The following is a 23171-nucleotide window of genomic DNA, read 5'->3' as shown; positions in this document are numbered from 1 at the left end:
AATGCAGATATGAGTTCAATTTGAATGATACTGGAATAATACACTTCACTGAGGATGTCTTCAGGATAATCAACAACAAAACCAAGAATATCCAAAGTAGCCCTTAGACTATGACACACTACTAAGTCCTTTGAAGATCTGACACCTTAGGAAATTCACCTCAAATAAATGTCATTTCTGAGAGGCTAACAAATGTTAGAAAGCTTTGGGTTTCATGTCACTGCTCCAAAAATGTGTTCTAAGCTTTAATACTGATGTTGCTATCAAGGGAGCCTCTCATTACCTGAAAAGTTAAAACATTACCAACTTGGACCAAAAAGCACCATCTGAAGTTGTGGGCTTTCAGGTCAAGGTCTAAAAAAAGGCAAGCATGGATCTCAGCAAAGGATTACAACAGAGGGCAGCAGCTCATGTCAAGGTTGGCATAATGATTCACTGTAAGGAACCTCACCAGGTATAGAAGAAACAAGTACACACTTAAACTTTAACTGAAAGAGATGAAGTTTGATCACAAGGTCTCCCAACATTTCTGCATGTCTTTTTTACTTTAAGGGAAACTTCTACCTTAAAATGAGGACGGCAACATAAAAAGGGTATTAATCCAAAATGCAGGGCAAAATTTTAATTTCTTATTATCAAGCTTATCTTAAACACGTAAAGCAAAAGAAAGAAAAGAATTAAAAGATAAGAGAAAGAAAAATGTACCAGGGAACTATATTTTGATATGCAAAAACACAATAGAAATGATTTAAGTTCAATACTTTAAAAATGGGGATAGCTGCTAGCTTTTGTTCTACCATTATTAGCTGTGTTACTTTGGGCATGTTACTTAACCCCTCTGAGCCTCAGTTTTCTTTTTTTTTTTTTTTTGAGCCTCAGTTTTCTGAGTAATATAAACAGATATAAACAGTTCTTCCTAGCGTTGTTATGAAACTAAAATGTATGTAAATCCCTAACACAACTACAGGCTGAAGTAAATGCTTAATTAAATATTACTTATCACCAAAAGAATAGCAGAAGGAAAGCAATGAAAAAAAGTAGAACTAGCCTTACCCTTTGAGACTGAAATAAAGTTGTCAGTATTATACAAAAGGCTAATTTTTACAATTATAAAATTAAAATATGAACATTAACTGAACCACAGTAAACTAAGTTGGATTTTGAACTAATTAGTGGTTTAAATACAATGCTTATTCTTGGCTATGTTAGGAATCTGGTTTACCTCTGGTCCAGTGAACTAGCCATCACCTATGTGTGCTCTATGAGCAGCCGCTGTTTTCCTGTTCTTGACAGCTAAGCTCATCTGCATGGAACAGAAGGTTCAAATACATGCTCATTACATTTAATTTCTCAAAAAACACACAACTGATATATCACCTGGTCGATGCAGTAAGCAGGCAACACCAAGTAATCTAACCTAAGGACTTTTCCTTTCCTTGATGTCTACATCTCAGCTGTAAAATACAATGTGTAATCCCTAATCTTTATAATTCTGAAAGTTTATTTTCTGTTCAAAATACCTAAAAAAACCTCTTGTGAGATATGCCAATGGAAGAGTTACAAGCATAACTAAAGACTACGCAGAAACACTGCAAAAACTCTTGCTTTCACTTCTTTTTAAAGTTTACTTGCAGGGAAAAGACATGAAATCATGTCTTACTAGCACTCATGGCAAGGCAGTCCTAATGAAAGAATATACTAATGGAGATCCGTAACCAAATAGAAATCTTATACAGAAATATCCAGGAAAGTGCTCAATTTGAGGAAAAGTAGTATCATTTCAGTTTTTCCCCACTGCTCATTCAGGATGTTAGATTTTGTAAAAGTGAAGTAAATACCCAAAGAGCTTTCAAGAATAGGGACAAGCTTCCCCAGAGACTTGCCAGTGAGTTAATACCATATAAGACACCCTCTCTTCATTTGGCTTCCAGGACCCAGACCCCTCCACCTCCTTCCTACCTCACCAGCTTCTCTTCTTCTGCTGCTGGAACTACATCTCTCCTTCAAAATGTTAGAGTGCCCCGGTTTTCAATCCTCAAAACAATCCTCAAATCTTCCTCCCCTCCTTTCAAATACCATCTACAAGGATGATCTTCAAATGTACATCACTAGCTCTGGGGCTAAGTTACATGCCCAAAGTAACACAGCTAATAATGGTAGTACAAAAGCTAGCAGCTATCCCCACTTTTTAAGTATTTTTTTTAAGATTTTATTTATTTATTTATTTGACAGAGAGAGATCACAAGTAGGCAGAGAAGCAGGCAGAGAGAGTGAGAGGGAAGCAGGCTCCCTGCTGAGCAGAGAGCCCGATGCGGGACTTGATCCCAGGACCCTGAGATCATGACCTGAGCCGAAGACAGTGGTCCAACCCACTGAGCCACCCAGGCGCCCCCCACTTTTTAAGTATTAAACTTAAATCATTTCTATTGTGTTTTTGATCAAAATATAGTTCCCTGGTACATTTTTCTTTCTCTTATTTTTCAATTTTTTTCTTTTCTGGACTTTGTTTCTTCACTGTTCCTAAAAAATACTGGACCAAAGACTGTTTTCCTCCTTCTTCGATAAAAGTTTCAAATATATATAGTTTACATTTGCATAAATAGCATGAGTCAATTATAAATCTGTTTTTTAAATATTTCATTATAATAAATTCCTCTCTACATTATCAAAAAAAGCACTCAATCCATTAACAATGGAAAAAATAGTCATAAATCTACATTTTAGATGGAAAGACTGTATTCAGTTAGCCTTTAGATCTATGAATCCATCACAAAGCTAATTGTTTAATTCTTTTCATTCAAATCATGCTGTGAATTCACTGCAGGTATACCAAATGGCTGAAATGTGAATAGGCCAGCTGCATTTCTAAGAAACTCATCATAAAATGTGCTTGGTGCTTACTAATTAGCAAGGCTTACACCTGATTTTATTAGACTCAACTACTAAAAGACAAAAACAACTTTACAGCAAAAATATAATTGCAACGACTTGACATCCAAATAGAATAACTCATTCTAACAGCTCAAACCACGAACTAATAAGTATAATTGTCTATCTCTAAACAGCAGATGGGCAGAAGTGGCTTTGATTCAAATGATTAGAAAGGCAGAGGCTTGAGGACTAATGGATTTAACAGAAATCTCTCTCCAAGGGTTTGTCAACACATCCAATTTAACAGACACCATCCATTTTGTTGTCCAAGTAATTGGTAATGCATTACTTTGTGTGTTTTTGCACTCACGGTTATTATAGAAAAGTAATAGCTACACCTCCACACCTTCTTTTTCCCTTGTATAGGGATACAGGAGATAGAAATTGAATGTAGACAGGAAAAAAATAACTAATAAAGTTTCAAAAAATCCTAGGTGAAATTTGAATCATAAAAGCCCAACTTTTCTTCTCATTTTGTATGTAATACACAGTTATTTTTAAAAAGATTTTATTTATTTGTCAGAGAGAGCATGCACAAGCAGGGAGAGTGGCAAGCCGATGGAGAAGCAGGCTCCCCACTGAAGCAAAGAGTCTTGATACAGCACTCGATCCCAGGACCCTGGAATCATGACCTGAGCGGAAGGCAGACACTTAACTGACTGGGCCACCCAGGCGTCCCCCTATACAGTTATTTTTAAATTACAAATACAAATTGTATCTTTTCTGAATTTAAAATTTTCCTTTATTTCCCTCTTCCTTTTGAAAAATTGTATCATTAATAGCTAATAAATGTAGACGGAACAACAGAATTAGAAATTCACCATTTCGGAATCCATTATGAAATATTTGATTCAGATAAGATCATCATGGATTTAAATCTCCAAAGTATCACCCCAGAGGTTATTCCCTAATCACAAATAGGGTATTTCCTTTATAATAAAGAAGTTTATCCTCATCACCTTAACCAAGGGCTCAAACTCAACAGCATTAATGGTGATAATGTGTCTTCTGAGAGAATACAATTTAAGCCATAGGATCACCTATAAAGTACTCTTGCCATTAATATTTAACCCGAATCATGCTTTTGACCAAAATTCAAGCTTGAACAAAATAGAAGAATAAATTAAATGTTACCATAAAGAAACACTTAGGCAAATCCCTAGTCTGTTCTCTTCAGAGTGTCAATGTCAGAATGCCATGAAAAAAAGCAGGGGGGCTATCTTCTAGATTGAGGGAAACTGAAAAGATGTAACTGGGGCACCTGGGTGGCTCAGTCCTTAAGTGTCTGTTTTCAGCTCAGGTCATAATCCCAGGGTCCTGGGATAAAGCGCTGTGTTGGGCTCCCCGCTCAGTGAGGAGCCTGCTTCTCCCTCTCTGACTCTCCCTGCTTGTGTTCCCTCTCTCACTGTCTCTCTCTCTGTCAAATAAATAAAATTTTTAAAGATTAATTAATTAATTAATTAAAAAGATGTAACTACTTAATTCAGTTGGTGAACCTTGATTAGATCCTGGTTCAAAAAACTATAAAAAAACATTGGAAATAAGGAGAAAGATTTTAATATGTTGAAGTATTGATGGTAAAGTATCATGGGGTCTATAACTAATTTTCAAGTGATTCAGCAAATTAATAATAACAATATAAATATATTTCATATATATATATACATATATCATATATATATGTATACACACACACACACACACACACACATATATATGTAAACACAAACATACATAGACAGACCCAGATATGCCAAAATGTTACCTATTGATTCTAGCTGGTCAGTTCATGGGTACTCAGTATCCTAGTCTTTCAACTCTCCTATACACTTGAAAAAACTCAATTAAAAAGTAACAAACTTTTGCATTTAATGTTCAACATGTACAGTACCTGGTTCTTGAGTGACATCTACTTTTCCTACACTGATCTGAAGTATTTCACCGTTCTTTGCAAATGTCTCCCATTCTGAATCGGTCTGCTGGCAGGATGGACACCAAGGAGCATAACTGTAAAAGAAAAATTGTTAGTCAATACAAACATATGAAAAAAAATCTATAAAGCAAAGTAGAGAAATAGAGCATTTAAATTTAAAAAATAAATTCTTAACTAAAGGGAAGAACAAAAGCAAGCTTTTCTGAAGTTGCTTAATACAGAAAAAACAGAAGAATACTCCCCCCACAACAGAAAATAACATATGAATATCAGTTCCCTGGTGATAAAATAACCAAAGTTTAAGAAGATTTTTATGAATTATTGTAATATATAAAATATTTTACTTCAATGTTATTCTTACAATGGACCCAAATTTTATTACTTTCCAGATAGCTTTTGATTTTCGAGGGTGAAACGGCTTTGAGTTTGCCACTAAAGGAGGACAATTTTCACAAGGGTGTCTTTAAACTAGCCAAACCGGTTTTAGATTCATCAAAGTGAGATCTGATGGGTAGGACCAGAAGATGTATTGCTAATGGGTCCCCCAAAATGCAAGTCATTTCCAAAGATATGTGGCAGTTCTGAACCATTCAGAGAAAGTAGAAGCTACAGGCTAAGCCTGTTCCACAGACTTTCTTAAATAGAAGAAGGGTTAGAAATAAACACTTGGCTGGGGCACCTGGATGGCTCAGTTGGTTAAGTGTCTGCCTTGGGCTGGGGTCATGATCCTAGGGTCCTGGGACAAGCCCCACATCAGTCTCCTGGCTCAGTGAGCCTAATTCCCCCTGTTTGTGTTCTCTCTCTCTCTCTCTCTCTCTCTGGCAGATAAATATATAAAATCTTTAAAAATAAATAAATAAATACTTGGGCCTTCAATCAGAACTCTACTGTTTTAGATTATTTTTTCATTCAATAAACATGATCGAAGGACCATGTTAAAAACTGAGGCTACCCCTGTGAACAAGACAGATGTGGTGCCTTCTTCCTCCTTTTGGAGTCATCCATAGATGAAAAGAGGTAAGCACAGGGATAATGACAATCAAAGAGGCAGATGCCATGACTGAGAATGCGGAACAGATGCTATGGAACACTCAGAAGCTGGGTGAACTCAGAAGAGCCCACAGAGAAAGAAGCATCTGTGCTAAGATCTAAAGTAAGAGTAATAGCCAGAGAGGGGTCAAGGAATGTTCTAACCCAAGCAGAGAGAACAGGAAGTGTGAAGACAGAGTATTGACAGGACAGGATGAAAACATCATTCACAGCCTTTAAAAATGTTGTATAAGGAGTCAGGACTTCATTCCAAGCTCCATGACTGACGCCCTAAAAAAAGTTAAGACTCATGATCAGATTTACATTTTTGGAAAAGTCATCTGGCAGCTCTGTGGATAATGGATCAGGGACGGATAAGACGGAAGCAAACTGGAAGGCTGTGCTTCCTCCTGGTAATATGCTAATTGCCTCACTTTGCCTCCCATGACGCTAGAAAACATCATAAATGGGCCATAAAGCTCTAATGTGTTCCAGGATGTCATATGCAGATGTTAAAATAGGAATCGAGAGAAAACTGCTGTTTAGAAAGTATAGTGGATTGCACAGTGTGTCTTAAAAAAGAGTCCTAACCCCCCCCCCATACTCACACATATGAACTTATTCTGAATAAGGGTATTTACACATATAATTAAAGTAAATATCTTGATGTGAGCTATTCCTGGATTTAGAGTAGGTTCTCATAAAAGAAAGAAGAGCAAAGTGTGACACAGAAACACAGGAGGAAGGCCACATGGAGATGCAGTCCGAGATGGGTGGTCTGTAGCTACAGGCCAAGGAATGCCAAGGACTGCTGGCAGCCACAGAAGCTAAGAGAGGCATGGAACAGAAGCTCTCCCAGGGCCTCCAGAGGGAGCCAACCTTGCTAACACGGTGATTTTGGAATTTTGGTCTCCAGAATTGTGAGAGGATACATTTCCACAGTTTAAAGCTACTAAGTTAGTGGTAATTTGCTGTAGTCCAAGGAAACTTCCACAGAAAGGAAGGTATCATTTGAAATTAGAAGGAATTGGGATCAAATATGCCTCATGAGTAGAGTAGAGGTAGAGCTATTCTTAATATAAAATACTGTGAACAAACAATAACATACACTAGAAATCCATGTTAAAATACTAACATAGGGCACAATTAAAAGGAAAATTAACATTTACAGAATGTGACAAAAATACATGAATACAAATGGAGAGACATTCCATTTTGCTTAATAATACCCAGAAGAATAAAAGCAGTAAATAAAATTAATTGATCAATGCTCACAAAATAGGACAGGATACTCCAGGAAAAAACATCCCCAGACATTTTGAATACTACTGCGGGATGCCATCAACTAGACATTGTATTTTAAAAATCTGCTTAAATCTGTTTAGATTATATTTTTTTTAAAAATCCTCAACTCAAGTCAAAATGCTGAGGGAATAAATGCAATAGATTCTTTTAAAACACTTGATATCACTGAATCATTTATGTACAATGGGTGAATTTTATAGTACATAAATTATGCCACCCAGGGATAGAGGGCAAGAGACATAGATGAACCAGTATTGGCAATATGTTGATACAACTACTGAATCTGGATGATAGATGATGGGGGTTCATTACACTACTCCTATTTTTGTTTATGTATGAGATTTTCCTAATAGTTTTTGTTGTTTTACTGAGGTATAACTAAGGTATAACTGACTTATAACACTATGTAAGTTTTAGATACAACATAATGATCAAATATATTTCTTAAAGATTTGCTTAAATGGAAAGATCCAACAAGTTCTGGAGGGGCAGGCTCAACATTGTGAAAATGTTGATTTCCCCCCAATTTATTTTCCATTTTTTTCCATTCCTGAATTATTTTTACAAAATGTGGCATCTATTATTTCCATATTAAGAGAAGGAAGGCGTGGGGGGAAAAGAGGTAGGAAACAATGTCTGCCAAAAGAGTAAAACAAACACAAACAGGAAAAAATGCCTTAGGAAAGGAAATAAAGGGGAAAAAACATTAAATGATCAAATTCTTTAACAAGATTTAGGCTCAAAGGTGCTGTCAGGTCATCATTCATGAACCCTTTCACCTTGACCTGAGCAGAAGTGTGGATGTAAGTGCCATGCAACACTCAAGGCAATGATGCATACAAACCAACTTTCCTGAAAAAACAACAACAAAAAACCCTTCTCTGAAATGGGGCAATACTTCGCTCCTTCACATTATGAAAGGGGAAGGGTGGGTGTTAAAAGTCAACATGATGGGAGGTTGCATTTATTTCAAGACAAGTATTGAGATTGGGCACAGCCCAGGAGAGAAAAGACTACGCAAAGCAAGGCATGCATTTCTCTCTCCAGCCAGGCTCCAGAAGCTGCCAGACTTTAGCACAATTGTTCATCCTAAGGACTGTTCATCCGTCTCTAGAAGGATCTAGTATAGCCAATTCCAAGATAATTCTAAAAAGTCATTAATCTTCTCATTACAGCTCACTGTGTAATCCCTAAAATCTGGTCCATATCCCCAGAGATATGGACCAGAGAACATGGACAAGGAACCATCTGCTGACATCTTTGACCACAGCTGATTGTAAACACATGTATCTTGACATTTCCAGGGCAAAGCATATACCTTGTACATAAATATTTGCGAATAAATAAATGAACAAACTTCAAAGAAAATAACTGTCTTTGAGAAAAGTCATTTTTTACATATTTAAAAAATATCTGTATGGCAGATGATACTGGGGCAAGCAGTTAGTAAACTTTAGGGATAAAGAGAACATTTTATTATTTAGTACTTCAATGGGCATTTCAGTGTATTAAATAAGAGTTCTGCCAAAGGACTCAACAAGACCAACCACAAGTATCCATGTGACTTTGGTCAGGTTAGTAATTACTCCAAGCCTCAGCTTCCTCAACTGCAAAATGGGACAGTAACAACAGCTACCTTAGAAGGTTATTGGGAGATTAGATGACTTATATAAAGCAGGCACATATTAAGAACAATCACTAATACCAATTACATTTGTAATATACTGCTTGGTTTCCAAGACACTTTGATGATGCATTAGAGCTCATCTGAACTTTACAACGTCACTGTCAAACAGACAAGGCGGGTATAAAGGACCTTGCTTAAGGTCACCTAAGACCACATAGAACAAGAACCCAGATGGAGGTAGTTATGTGATAAAACCTCCAAAGAAAATAAGATCCAATATTGACAGAGAGAAAAAGAGAGAGAGGGGAAGAGGGAAAGGGAGAAAGAGAGAGAGAACCAGACAGAAGGAAGAAATTACCAAAAATAAGGAAGAAGTCTTGCAGTACAATTAAACGAACTCAAGATTCTTCTTGCTTTGTTTCCCTAGGCCTGTGCCTTTGCATTTAACTCAGGGACATATTTACTTCATCAGTAATTATTAAATCATACAAATTTCATCTTTTATTTTTTAAAATCCCAGTCCTAATCTCTAGACAGGCTTTTATAAAAATTGGGATTTTGGTGACATTTTTATATACCAAGATATAAAAATGCCATTGAGGTCACTTTAGATATTCCCATTTTTATGTAGCTGCTACCCACTGGAGACTATGAATGTCATTATTTCTGAGATTTAATCAGAGCTATTTGTGTTGGAGTGTACCAAGATCATTCACTGACTTAGTGTGTTCTTTTGGTGGTAAAAATAAGTCAGCTCTGAGTCTCTGGTGTGGGAATTGGTCCACTGTTGTTTCAGCTTTTTAAATGATTAGTATTCTTTTGGACCTAAAGAATTATGTTTTAGACAGAACCTACTAAAGGAAAATACCTCAGGGGCCAAAGCAATACAAACAAGGGAAACTCATGACTTTCATGTACTCATGCACACTCTATCTCTCTCTCTGTGTATGTATGTAGATATAAATGTAATTTTTATGTACGTATCCATGACAAAAATCAGCAGAAAGGACTGAATATGGTCTTCATTTATATTATTTAAGACTAGTTCATAACGTCAGACTTCTAGGAACCATAAAGGAGTTGACCTGCTATAACTTTGTCTTTTACATTCAAATTCATCCTTTTTTTCATTTAAGAGCCTCTAAGAGGAATTAAGAACCTTTACAGTCATGGAAACTATACAATAGTATCTTTTCTATTTAAACTTTTCCTAGGGCGCCTGGGTGGCTCAGTGGGTTAGGCCGCTGCCTTCGGCTCAGGTAATGATCTCAGGGTCCTGGGATCGAGTCCCACATCGGGCTCTCTGCTCAGCAGGGAGTCTGCTTCCCTCTCTCTCTCTCTCTGCCTGCCTCTCTGCCAACTTGTGATCTCTCTCTGCCAAATAAATAAATAAAATCTTTAAAAAAATAAAAATAAAAAAAATAAACTTTTCCTAGGTGGCAGTGGTACATAGTTAGTAAGCTTCATAAGGATATTTGAAATACATTCCAGATAGCTAAAACACTGTTACATTACATCAACTTGGGTATCAGGCCAATGTTTTTAACCACTTCTGGGAAACAGAATTCAAAAGCATGTTTTTGTCATCCATGTTCACATTTATGTATATATTACACTGAGCTTCTGCTATATGCAAGGTGGTCGAAAGCCTTTGATTACTTTGGTTGCATAAACCAACTGAATTTGGTGTGAGATTCTATTAAGTGTACAAGAAAGGAGTTACTTAAAAACATGTCCTAGAAATAACATTTTAATAAAAATACATTTTTATTCCCCAATAATGGGCAATTTTTCTTCTTCTGTCTTGGCTCAAATTTCACACACTCTCTTCAGGAGAGAGGGCACATTCTCTTTTCTTATCCTTGCAGAACAGAGTTGGACAATGACTGATACGGTATGTTTTTCACTTAGAACTGACTTTGACCAAAGTGCTCAAAAGAATCTGTGACAGTGAAGATGAAAGAGGTACACCAGGTTCATCTTTCTCTGCCTTAATACATGAAACTAAATCAAAATGTCAACCAATGATCTACATCAACTGTTACTCCTTTCTCTAGAAAATATGGACAAGCTTAATGATCCAAGAGTTGGAAGGCTTACGTTTGATTCTATTTCTTTACAAGATCATTTCTAGGACATTTTATCACATGTAGTGGAAAAATAAAACTTGACAACTCTATAAAAACCATGATACCTGCTAGAGGAATTAGAATTCACTATTTTCTTTAGAATGAAGACTCCATGATGACAGTGACTGATGCCTCATACCTAGCTAGAGTAAAACCTGGCAGGTCCTGGGCCACAGTAAATATTTATTACATTAATGAACAAAAGGGAGATGATAACAACTATTCTTAGTACCTTCGAAAATAAAGATAGATAGATGTTTCCTTCAGTGATGTGCTTGAGGAAGCTCTTTATTAAAGGAACAACTAGTCTATTATTCATTCATTCACTTAGTCAAACTATTTATTGAACACTTAGTACTTGTTATGAAGGCTCTGGAGATAGAAAGAAGAAAGACTTTCATCCTCTACTGAAAAGCTGATTGTCTAGAAGAGGAATTAGACAAAAACCTAGTGTGGAAGCATATAAATTAATTTATAATTACAAGTTGTGATAAGGGCCATGCTAGATACAAAGAAGACAAACTGAGAATTCTCCCAGGTGGTTGGTGTGCCAAGAAAATGGAGCACCTGTTTGAGTGGTGAAGGGTGTCAGGAACGAGAATATAGCAATGATGCTCTTTATCTAAAGATTCTACAGAGGATAAAATTATGGGTGGGCCTCCGAATTCCACAGGGAAAAGGCTATCCTTCAGGTGGCTCATGGTGATGGCTAGCTGACAGTCTAAGCATGAATCACCCAGGCTCCCTCACTACCCAGCTACTCTAGGCTTGCATTAAGAACTGCAAAGCTCAGGCCTGTATTCTAGTTCTGGCCTTGCTAACCACTTACTACTGGCCTTGGCCAAAGCTTTGACCTTTTCGAGTTTTAATCTCCTATAGTAAATGAGAATGAGAATAAGAACTCTGCACCCAACTGCTGGGATGATCAAATAAGAGAGCATTGATGAGGGCCGCCTGGGTGGCTCAGTGGGTTAAAGCCTCTGCCTTCAGCTCAGATCACGATTCCAGGGTCCTGGGATTGAGCCCCACATTGGGCTCTTTGCTTAGTAGGGAACCTGCTTCCCTTCTTCTCTCTCTGCCTGCCTCTCTGCCTACCTGTGATCTCAGTCTGTCAAATAAATAAATAAATAAATAAATAAATAAATAAATAAAATCTTAAAAAGAGAGAGAGAGCGTGCATTGATGAACAAGAGGACACGTGATGTGAGCAAATGCAACAGTTTACTGGGACTGAGATGATGAGGATCATGGAGGTGATGTGGATAACCCTTTGTGGAAACAATCTGAAATCAAATACTTATATATTCACTTATGAGCGGTTTTTTTGTTTTTTGTTTTTGTTTTTGTTTTGTTTTTTTTGCATGTTTTTAAATATGCAGAACAGTAGCCAGGGCAGTAGTTTTCAATCAGACACATTTGGAAATATGCATAGGGGATGGAGATTGCTAAATTTTGGGGGTGAATCCTAGAATGTAATGGGCAGGGGCAGCAATGGGCAGGCCACCCCCATACATCAAAGAACTGTCCAACCCAAGACGCCAGTAGGGCCTGATGAGATCCACTGCTGAATGCTTGACAGAGAAGAAGCATTCAGTAAACATATGCTAAATAAATGAATGCTGTACCTGCTACTTATTTTCTTCAGAGCACAGAAGACTGACAGCCCCTTGAAAGCAAAGAATGTAGCTCATTTTCATCTTCCCAGATCCCTAACTCTAAACCTGAACCACAACAAGCATTTAATGACTATCTCTTAAACATTTAATCAGCACATCAAGATAATCTATTAAACTGCAAAAAATGATAATTATTTGACAGGGACAAACTAAGGCGATGATCTGAAGATGTTCTCTTCAGAAATAAGAAGGATTTGGGGGGGAAATTACTAAAATCTAGAGGTCCTAGGGAAATAAATGAGATTTCCCTCCATCACTGTGACTGTTTTCAAGTTTAAACATGATTGTCCCAAGAAAAAAGTCAGAAAAGTAGTGTTTTATAAAGAGCCATACACTTTACAGAGGTAAACCTTTACAGAGGTAACCCCTGTACTTTGCCTATGGATATCAGATTAAAAGTAGGCAGTTCAAAATAAAGCTGCTTGGATAGCTTCTTTTTCCTCTGGGGTGGGGGGTGGGGGGGCAACCATCAGAAAAGTATATAGAATGTATACTGTTGCTTGTCAAAAGAACACAAGTAGTATTCTCAAGGACTGATACAATGGGAACCAAAAAAGTTTAAAATAGCAAAAGTTACAAAGTAACTGAATGAAGGATAATGTGAAGCAATGGAAATAAGAAAACATCAGAAGATATTTTACAGATTATATAACCTTTCCCAACCCTGAGAAAGGGCAAACTTTTCATTAGAGGTTAAGATGAGAAAAGCACAGCAAGGCAATTCTAGAGAATTAGGGCAATTCTAGAGAATTAGGCAGAAATAGGGATAAAATTATAAAACAATGTATAAAAGCAAACAAGACGAGAAACACATGAATATACAATAAGCAGTAAAGAAAATGTAAATAGCAATGGAATAATTTTCAGGATTTAAAAAAAAAGTTTTCAGAACTGAAATGATGAGTTACTACAAATATATTTTTACCTGATATTTCTCCTTAACAGAGCAGTGCTTTTTTAAAACTGAAAATTCGGGTGCACCTGGATGGCTCAGTTGGCTGAACCGCTGACTCTTGGTTTTGACTTAGGTCATGATCTCAGGTCCCCACTCTGAGAGTCTGCTCGAATATTCTCTCCCTCTGCCCCTGACCCTCCATGCACACACTCTCTCCCTCTCTATCACTAAAATAAATAAATCTTTTTTAAAAACTGAAAATTCAATTGCAAGTTACAAAAAAAAAACTGTTTTAAAGATGAAGAAGATACAACAAATTAGGTTTTACAACAGAAACAAAAAATGCTGCTAGGTTCTTAAAAATAAGTTAAATTATCAATCCCAATATAACTAGGAATTGTATTATAGGAGCTTTGTATGAAGTGAGATATAAAAGAAAAAATTCCCAGAAGAGAAGTTGCATATAAGCAAATGAACAATTAAGACCTGTCATTCAAAGTAATGTCAACACTTTAATACCATCAGAAAGCCTCCTAACTTGCTTCTGTAGAAAAGTTAAATGCATCAGGTGTGGACCCCTAACAATCTCTGTTTATTATGATCAGTTCACTTGAAAGAGGGATTTACATGGTAGCTAGTTATTAACACATTTGGCTTTTTTCTGTTATATACATCAGGAAAAAAAAATCTGACAAATTATTGGCTATTTGAGTGAATTCTTAGAAATTTATAGGCCTATCATAGTAGAGAATATAATGAATTTTATGTTTTTTAAGTGTTGGATTTTTATCAAAGGGAGGAGACAGAGTAGTACAAATTACAAACAGATAAGAGCCACAATATTTCTTCAGGACTTAGGTTCTGGTAGACAGAAAAATTTAGATATAATGGTTTAAGTATTTTTTTTTCTTTACGGCCTCCTTTCATATTGATCTATTCTGAAGTGTACTCGATGAAAAGGGAACTTCTACTCAAATGATCTCAAGGGCAGCTTACTTCCGGGTTACAAGTTTCAGCTTGTATTACAGCCCAAACATATTCCATGCAATGGATGCATGGCAAGTTTACAGCAATTTGTTTACCATGTCTGGGCCTGTACATTTATGAAGAATACAATTTGAACAGTCAACATGGCCAAACACAGGAATTGTTGGTTGTTGCTATTTATGAGCGTAATGTGGCTTACACTCTCCTTTAGTTTGCTTAGTTCTTTTACTTAAAAACAAACAAACAACAACAACAACAAAAAAAAAAAAAAACAAAAAAACATAGCTATTCCAAAAAGGAGCTATAAAAGAGTTGAGGTCTTCAGCTTTGACCTTCATCATGCACATACACAAAGTCAGATTTATTCAGAAAATTGACATCTAGAAAGCTCCACTGTGTAAGCACCTACAAAGAACTTTCTGTAGTACTAGCTGACAAGATGCAGTTGAAAATTCTTACAATTATTACAAACAAGACAGTGTCGAATAAAGCTCCACTTACTTAGAAGTTTCTCTCTTAAATGGAAAATGATCTCATCTTTATCCAAAGTGGTTAAGTAGCTTAATAAATCTTTCATGCCTACAGATTTCTTTAATCATTTCATTGGTTCATTATGATATCAAAGGCATTTTACATAGAGGTCTAAAATATCCCCTTCTTTGTGATCAAAAGGTATATGCATGTTTGAAGGGGTAATGGGTATTGCGTTTTCTGAACTATGTAATCTGCTAAGGGAGTTGCAACTTTTGGTCCTGATCTCACAGTGAGGTTCTCACTCCACAGGCATCTGTTTGCAATCTAAATTGAAAGAATCAAAATTTGGCCTTGGACAAGTAAAGGAAAGATCGAGTTCTGTGTGTCTGTGTCCTCAAGGTAAGATTAATCAGCAAACAGTAGTGATCACATATGTATATTACATGAAACTACAGTCTACAGAGATTAAGTTCTCAGTGATCATTTCTCCAGAGGTTCTTCATTTTCCCCTGGCAAGCCCACCATGATGGTCTCTGAAGCCTGTTCAGACATATGCCATTGTCTACCTCAATGCTTTTTTTTTTCCAAATCATCTATTTCTTCCTAGAAATTAATTTTAAGCTACTTGCCTGTCCTAACTCAAAACTGTATTTTTCCCGTCTCCTTCAAGCAAAGGCACTGCGTACAATTACCTTCTATTGTTCAAAAAGGGCAACCTAGGAAGATCCTTTTATTACAAACACTAGCACAATTAAGATATGTACCCAGAAATCTCTACGTCTGAAAATGATAACCAATATCAATCTTGAAATCTTGTTTTAAAAACTTCAAAAACACTCCCATCTTCCTGTTTTATTTTTCACACTGACATCCCGGGGTCTTCAAAATGAAAACCAAACTACTTCGCACAAACCGGTCTGCCCTCCGCGGTGCTGGAATTATTCATTCAACAAATACCTTGCCTAGCCCGTGCTACATATTTGTACTATATGTAAATGTCACTGAATGGCAGCCCTTTCTCTATGTACACGCCTATATCGAAAGGACGCGATTTTTTCACAGTTTTGCCCACTTATCCCCCTCCCCGTGGTAAGCTGCCCGCCCCATCCCTCAAACTCTTTCCCCCCAAAGCTGGTGGCTAATAGGGCGGGTGGGGTGAGGAGGGAGGCGATGCTCTGCACCCGCAGCTGTCACCGCGGAGGGCCTGGCGCGCATGCGCAGCGTGAGCAGCCCGGCCCCGGCGTAAGCAGCCCGGCCCCGGCGAGCAGTGGTCGAGCCCAACGGGCAGTGCAGGATCCACAGACACCCGCACGGCTCTGGGAGGGCGGCGCCCACGAGGGCAGTGTGCGTGCGGGGCGGGTGGGCACACTCACAATTTCAGCATCCACTCGCCCTCCATCACCAGCGTCCAGTTGGAGGCGGTCATGGGCCGCACCCAGCTCCGCTCCTCCGGTAGCGCGGCCTGCTCGGGGCCGCCCTCAGCCGCCGCCGCCGCGACTCGGGCCACCAGGAGCGCCGTCAGCAGCGGACCCCAGTGCCCGCCCGCCATGTTGGGGCGCGGAGGAACGCTCCTCGGCAGGGGGCGTGGGGAAAGGAAGCGGCAGGCCCGGGGCCTCGCTAGCCCGCCAGCCCCGGCCTTTCCAGGTAGTCGGAGGTGGTGCCGGGCCGCCCCGCCTCCGCCCGGCCGCACCGACAGTCCCAGCTCCGGAGGCGGGCAGCCAGCGCCGCCTCTTATCCGCCCGGGCCCGCCGAGGCCACGCCCCCTCCGCCTCGCCTTGCCGTTGCCCAGGGTGTCGGTTGCGTGGGCAACGGCCGCTCTTTCTTTCAGACGCCCTTCCTCCCTCCTCCCCCCGAAAATAAACAGATGACCCAATGTTGCTTGGGTTAGAACAGGCGCCGCGTGTGCCGGGGCTCCAGTACGGGGGTTGGCGTGCGTGGGGGATTTCTAAAGAGAAACACGGCCGCTAATTTAAAAAATCATCCCCTATTCAATGGTAGTGGAAGTAATAATTGCCTGCAAAGTAAAGCTATGTGTAAGGAGAAAACAGAAAGATGCTTGGCCATCTCTTGCTAAAAGGAAGAGGAAAATTTAAATACTCTCTGCCCCTGAATATAAGTATCACTGCCTAATTGGAGATAATAGTGAAACAAGAATGTAATTTTATTAAATAATTTTAATTTTATAAAAACTTGTAAGACGTGAGTGCTAACAAAATGAGTCAGGGAATAAAAGAATATTGGCAGTTACAATTAAATGGATCTTTCCCTTCTCTTGGCTTACAGTTCCCTAGATCTAAAATGAGAGTAGCGTAAATGATTTCCGTATCTCTCTCCAGATGCGCGTTAGATGCATCTGTACCTTGAGATCAGCACATCCTGAGTTTGTATGGCTGAAATACAATTAGAAGTGTGCTTTATAAAAATGTGTTAGCTGTGCAAAGCATAAAACTAGGTAATATGGTCAACACATGATGAAAAAGTGTGATTTCTGTCCTGGGCTTGAAACAAAGACCGTTATAAAACTAACAGTGTTGCTGTTTACATGAGATTAATCTCTAATCCTGTAGGAGAGAAAGATTAATTTCGCCTCCAGAAAAGATCTTAGTTGAGTTAGGTGTTAATTAGCAGTAGCTCAATGCTATCTGGAGCCGGCCCTTATAAAAATTTAAGACTCACATTTACAAATCATTGTAAATTTGGAAAATGTCCTTGTAATAAGTGTTAGTAAGAATCACTGGTATTGCATACAAATCAATCCTATAAACCCAATAGAAAACATTTTATTTTGCTTATAAAAAGAAATACACACAGGGATTCTATCATTCTCTTTGGTGCAGCTTTTGCATATGATTTGGGATTGGTAGCAAAAATTATTTAAAACAGATTCTGTATTAAGAAATAACTATTACCATGGGGCGCCTGGGTGGCTCAGTGGGTTAAACCTCTGCCTTCAGCTCAGGTCATGATCTCAGGGTCCTGGGATGGAGCCCCACATCTGGCTCTCTGTTCTGCAGGGAGCCTGCTTCTCCATCTGTCTCTGCCTACTTGTGATCTCTCTCTGTCAAATAAATAAATAAAATCTTTAAAAATATATAAATAAATAAAAGTAAATTTAAAAATTTTTAAAAGAAATAACTATTAATTTTGGGGTGTTATAATGGTCTTATAACTATATTTTTTAAAAGTCTTTATGGCGTATGGATAGTAAAATATTTATGTGTTTAAAAATATGGTGTCTAGAATTCACTTGATAATACTCCAAAAATAAAATGGGAGGGGTGCAAAGAGAATGGATAAACATAAGTGACACAGTGTCAATCAGCCCTGAAGCTAAGTTCATTTCTCACTTTTCTCTACTTTTGTGTATGCGGAAAAATTTACAAAATGACGAGTTAAAAAGAGAGAGTATCTGAGGCCCAACGGAAATCCATTGCTGAAGGTTCTTCCTCTTTCTAATGCAAAATGTGTGTTCAAGGATTGAATTTCCTGGCCTTCAGAGTAAGGTCAGTAGGAAGGAACATAGCAAGAATGTATGGGAGCAAAAGAGCCGCGTGATAGCACAGAGCCAGGTAAGGGGGCAATTGCTGTCCAATGATCAGTATCTTGAGCCCTGACACTGCTTACCTATGTAACTTGGGGCTAAAACTAGTTCACACCAAGGTTTTGTTTAAATGCAGGTAGTACTAGAACCCACTGCATAAGAGGGCTGTGAAGAATAAGTGGGGTAAATACAATGCCTAGCACATGGTATGATTAAATAAGCTTGTCTTGTGATCTGGAGGCAACGGCATGCTATAATGCTTCTAAGACTCTCTATTTCTCCTAGATTCAAGTCAAACTTGCTTTTCGTGGTACACAAAACCCTTCACAATCCAGCTTCAGTTTTGCCCACTTTCCATACTGCCTTTCCCACAATCCCTTACACTCCAGTAACTCTACTCTCCATTCCCCAAACACGTTAGAAACCCTGGTGAAGTCTTCGAGGATGTGACTTGAAGTCAGGTTGACGAGAGGTCCTGCCATGCTTCCCCTTTTTCTCTAGGGTTGAAGAGGAAATTAAAAGCCAAATGCTCCTTTTGCTCTGTTCCCAGATCTGCATGTTTCTCACCAAAGCATCACCTGTGGCAGAGGTATACCAGTGCCCTTCTCTTTCCCAGCCCACAAAGGAAGTTGCTTCTACACTCCCCATGAAGTTAACGCAACAATGTAAAAGTTCTGCAAGCAGAAAGCATCTGTATGTACCACTTGCAGACTGAAGCTTTTAATCACACATGTGAGACCTTCCAGTGGAAGCAGGAAGCTCCTCCTATGAAACATTTAGAGAAAAGACATGATCGAGGATTATTCAGCACAAGAAGATCTAGGTGGATAAGATGCCTCATGGACAATAGTTCCCTTAGGTGGTCCCTGGATTCTCAGCGGATTTTGCCTAGGCGAGATATACATTTTCATGATAATAAACCTATTTAGGTTAGCTATTACTACAGAACTACTGCAGTAGAAAGTCTCATGGTTCTGGGGGCTGAGGAGATTGGTTGGGTGCTTTTTGCTTGGATTCCTGCATATGGTGGAAGACACTTGTCACACCCACTATGTTCTACTGGTTAAACAAATCACTAAGGGCCAGCCCAGATTAAAGGGAAGAGGAATCAGACTTTACCCCTTAACAAGAAACAGCCAAAATAAATTGTAGCCATCTTCCATTTATCAAAAAGTCATCCTGAAAATTTGGAATTGTTTGTCACTAAAGGATCATCTAACCCATACTGACGAGCCCAGTATTTTCTTTTTATGACTTTGTCAAGAATAGCTTAGGTGTTATTTTGGGATGATATTTCCAGAAAGTAACATGGGAACTACCTCTCCCCTGTTACCTTTTGAGAGTAGATCTGCCCTATTCGGTGCTTGTTTGGGCAAAAAGTACTGGGAAAAATGGTATTCAAGCCTTTGGGAAGCTACATGCTTTGATACTATAGTGTTTAAGGACTCATGGGACTTCACAGGATTTTTGTTAAACTTATTCGGAAAAGACTTTAAAAAATGTGGCAAGATTTATATAAATGTACTCCTAAGGGTGAGGTATCTTTTGTACTTTGAACACTTTTTACACATTGAATAATGAACTTAAGAAAAAATATAAGAACATATATTCCAATCCATATATTCCGTATATTTAGAAACTTTTAACACAGAGTAACAAGCAAAGACCTTGCTAAAATTGGTAACTCAGGACTTGGTATTAAGAGGATAATCAATGAGAGGTAAAGAGATTGTATTCAGATTACAAACTCCATAGTGAGAGGATATGCAATAGTTTTCCTACTGAGGATGGTGAAACCAATACAGAAATGTTAAATAAGCTAGGTAGTGCTGTAAAATTAGTCCACAAAGTAATAATAGTACAGGAATTTAATTACACAAACAGATTTGCTAAATGCCTTACAGGAACAAGAGGTGGAGGGAGAATTTAAATAGGACACTTCTAGAACAGATGGTAGGAGAAGCCATGAAGAATGGAAATACACTGAATTGTCCCAGGCTAGTGACTAGAAACAAATTCAGAAGAAGGATTAAGTCTCTAAGAAATAGCAATCCCAGGACCACCTCTTGGGAAAGGAGAATCAACCAATTCTTTTAAAAACTAGGGAGCTCAGGAAGGCTACATACAAGAGAAATATACACACACTAATCCTCTTCCTATACAGCAGTAAGAATAATTGTAAAATGTAATATGGACAAAGATCTTATTGAAGAACAACAAAAACTATCAGAAAAAAAAAAAAGGAAACCTGGAGAAACATGCAAGACATTAGAAAGGCAGGATAGGCTTATAGGGTAGAGATGTCAATTTTCCCAAATTAATCTGTAAATCTGATGCAATATAATTCAAAATACAGACAAGATCTTTTATACACAATTCTTTTTTTTCCAATTATTTATTTATTTGACAGATAGAGATCACAAGTAGGCAGAGAGGCAGGCAGAGAGAGAGGAGGAAGCAGGCTCCCTGCTGAGCAGAGAGCCTGATGTGGGGCTCAATCCCAGGACCCTGGGATCATGACCTGAGCCAAAGGCAGAGGCTTTAACCCATTGAGCCACCCAGGCATCCTATACAGAATTCTTTTTTTTTTTTTTTCTCATTTTATTTTTTTCAGCGTAACAGTATTCATTCTTTTTGCACAACACCCAGTGCTCCATGCAAAACGTGCCCTCTCCATTACCCACCACCTGTTCCCCCAACCTCCCACCCCTGACCCTTCAAAACCCTCAGGTTGCCCCAACCTCCCACCCCTGACCCTTCAAAACCCTCAGGTTGTTTTTCAGAGTCCATAGTCTCTTATGGTTCGCTTCCCCTCCCCAATGTCCATAGCCCGCTCCCCCTCCCCCAATCCCACCTCCCCGCAGCAACCCCCAGTTTGTTTTGTGAGATTAAGAGTCATTTATGGTTTGTCTCCCTCCCAATCCCATCTTGTTTCATTTATTCTTCTCCTATCTCCTACCCCCCCATGTTGCTTCTCCATGTCCTCATATCAGGGAGATCATATGAAAGCTTTTGCACAGCAAAGGAAACAGTTAACAAAACCAAAAGACAACTGACAGAATGGGAGAAGATATTTGCAAACGACATATCAGATAAAGGGCTAGTATCCAAAATCTATAAGGAACTTAGCAAACTCAACACCCAAAGAACAAACAATCCAATCAAGAAATGGGCAGAGGACATGAACAGACATTTCTGCAAAGAAGACATCCAGATGGCCAACAGACACATGAAAAAGTGCTCCACGTCACTCGCCATCAGGGAAATACAAATCAAAACCACAATGAGATATCACCTCACACCAGTCAGAATGGCTAAAATTAACAAGTCAGGAAATGACAGATGCTGGAGAGGATGTGGAGAAAGGGGAACCCTCCTCCACTGTTGGTGGGAATGCAAGCTGGTCCAACCACTCTGGAAAACAGCATGGAGGTTCCTCAAAATGTTGAAAATAGAACTACCCTATGACCCAGCAATTGCACTACTGGGTATTTACCCTAAAGATACAAACATAGTGATCCGAAGGGGCACGTGTACCCGAATGTTTATAGCAGCAATGTCTACAATAGCCAGACTATGGAAAGAACCTAGATGTCCATCAACAGATGAATGGATAAAGAAGAAGTGGTATATATACACAATGGAATACTATGCAGCCATCAAAAGAAATGAAATCTTGCCATTTGCGACGACGTGGATGGAACTAGAGCGTATCATGCTTAGTGAAATAAGTCAATCCTATACAGAATTCTAAAGTCTGTCTTAAAAAGTTAAAGCTTGGGGCACCTGGGTGGCTCAGTGGGTTGAATCCTCTGCCTTCAGCTCAAGTCATGATCTCAGGGTCCTGGGATGGAGCCCCGCGTCGGGCTCTCTGCTCGGCAGGGAGCCTGCTTCCCTCTCTCTCTGCCTGCCTCTCTGCCTGCTTGTGATCTCTCTCTCTGTCAAATAAATAAATAAAATCTTTAAAAAAAAAAGTTAAAGCTTATGACTAGGCAACAGGATTTTGAAAAAGATCTATGATATGAATCTTGTCCCCTCAGGCATTAAAATATGCTACACAGTGAAAATAAAATGGAGGAATTAGTATAAGGAGAAGCAAATAGGTAAATGGATCCGAGTGAAGACTCAAGAAACAAAATATGTGTTTATGCATAAGTATGTGAAAGTTAGTATATTAGTCAGGAAAAGGTAGATTTAGGCTGCAATAACAAACAACCCTGCAAATCTCAAAGGCTTAACTAAGAAAGCTCATGTCTTCCCCATGCACTTTCCACGTTGCATCTAGGAGACCCTAGAGAAGCTGAAGCCTGGGCAGGGTCCACACAATACAGGCTGCTTCAGTCTTACAGCTTTTCATGTCAACATGAGGCCTCCGCCATGATCATAGCAGAGAAAGGGAAAAGTAAAAGGCTTCAAGATTTTTTGGCTTCCTGAGGCTCCTCGCTGGTTTAGTCAGTAAAGCAAGAGATTCTTGATGTCAGGGTTGTAAGTTTAAGCCCCAAGTTGGTTGTAGAGATTACTTGAAAATAAAATCTTTATTTATTTTATTTTATTTATTCATTTGAAACAGAGGGATACAGAGAGAGAGCGAGAACGAAAGAGGGAGAGAGAGCATGAGCAGGGGGAGAGATAGAGGGAGAGGGA

General features: G+C 38.7%; 1 protein-coding gene across 1 annotated transcript in view; it reads right to left on the bottom strand.

The window, feature by feature from the left end:
- TMX4 (thioredoxin related transmembrane protein 4) overlaps positions 1-16727 on the bottom strand; it is a 45484-nt gene extending 28757 nt beyond the window's left edge. Inside the window, exons 1-2 of the mRNA XM_045980847.1 lie at positions 16360-16727; positions 4823-4938 (exon numbers count right to left, since the gene is read on the bottom strand). Coding sequence (XP_045836803.1) covers positions 4823-4938; positions 16360-16535 — 292 coding nt within the window. The 5' untranslated portion in view covers positions 16536-16727. The remainder of the gene's footprint in view (positions 1-4822; positions 4939-16359) is intronic.
- Between the last annotated feature and the right edge of the window lie 6444 nt (positions 16728-23171).

Source organism: Meles meles, chromosome 16 (genome assembly GCF_922984935.1).
Source record: "Meles meles chromosome 16, mMelMel3.1 paternal haplotype, whole genome shotgun sequence".
In the NCBI taxonomy this organism is placed as follows: domain Eukaryota; kingdom Metazoa; phylum Chordata; class Mammalia; order Carnivora; family Mustelidae; genus Meles; species Meles meles.
The sequence above is the reverse complement of the archived record's forward strand: the minus strand, read 5'-3'. Positions and strand labels throughout refer to the sequence as shown.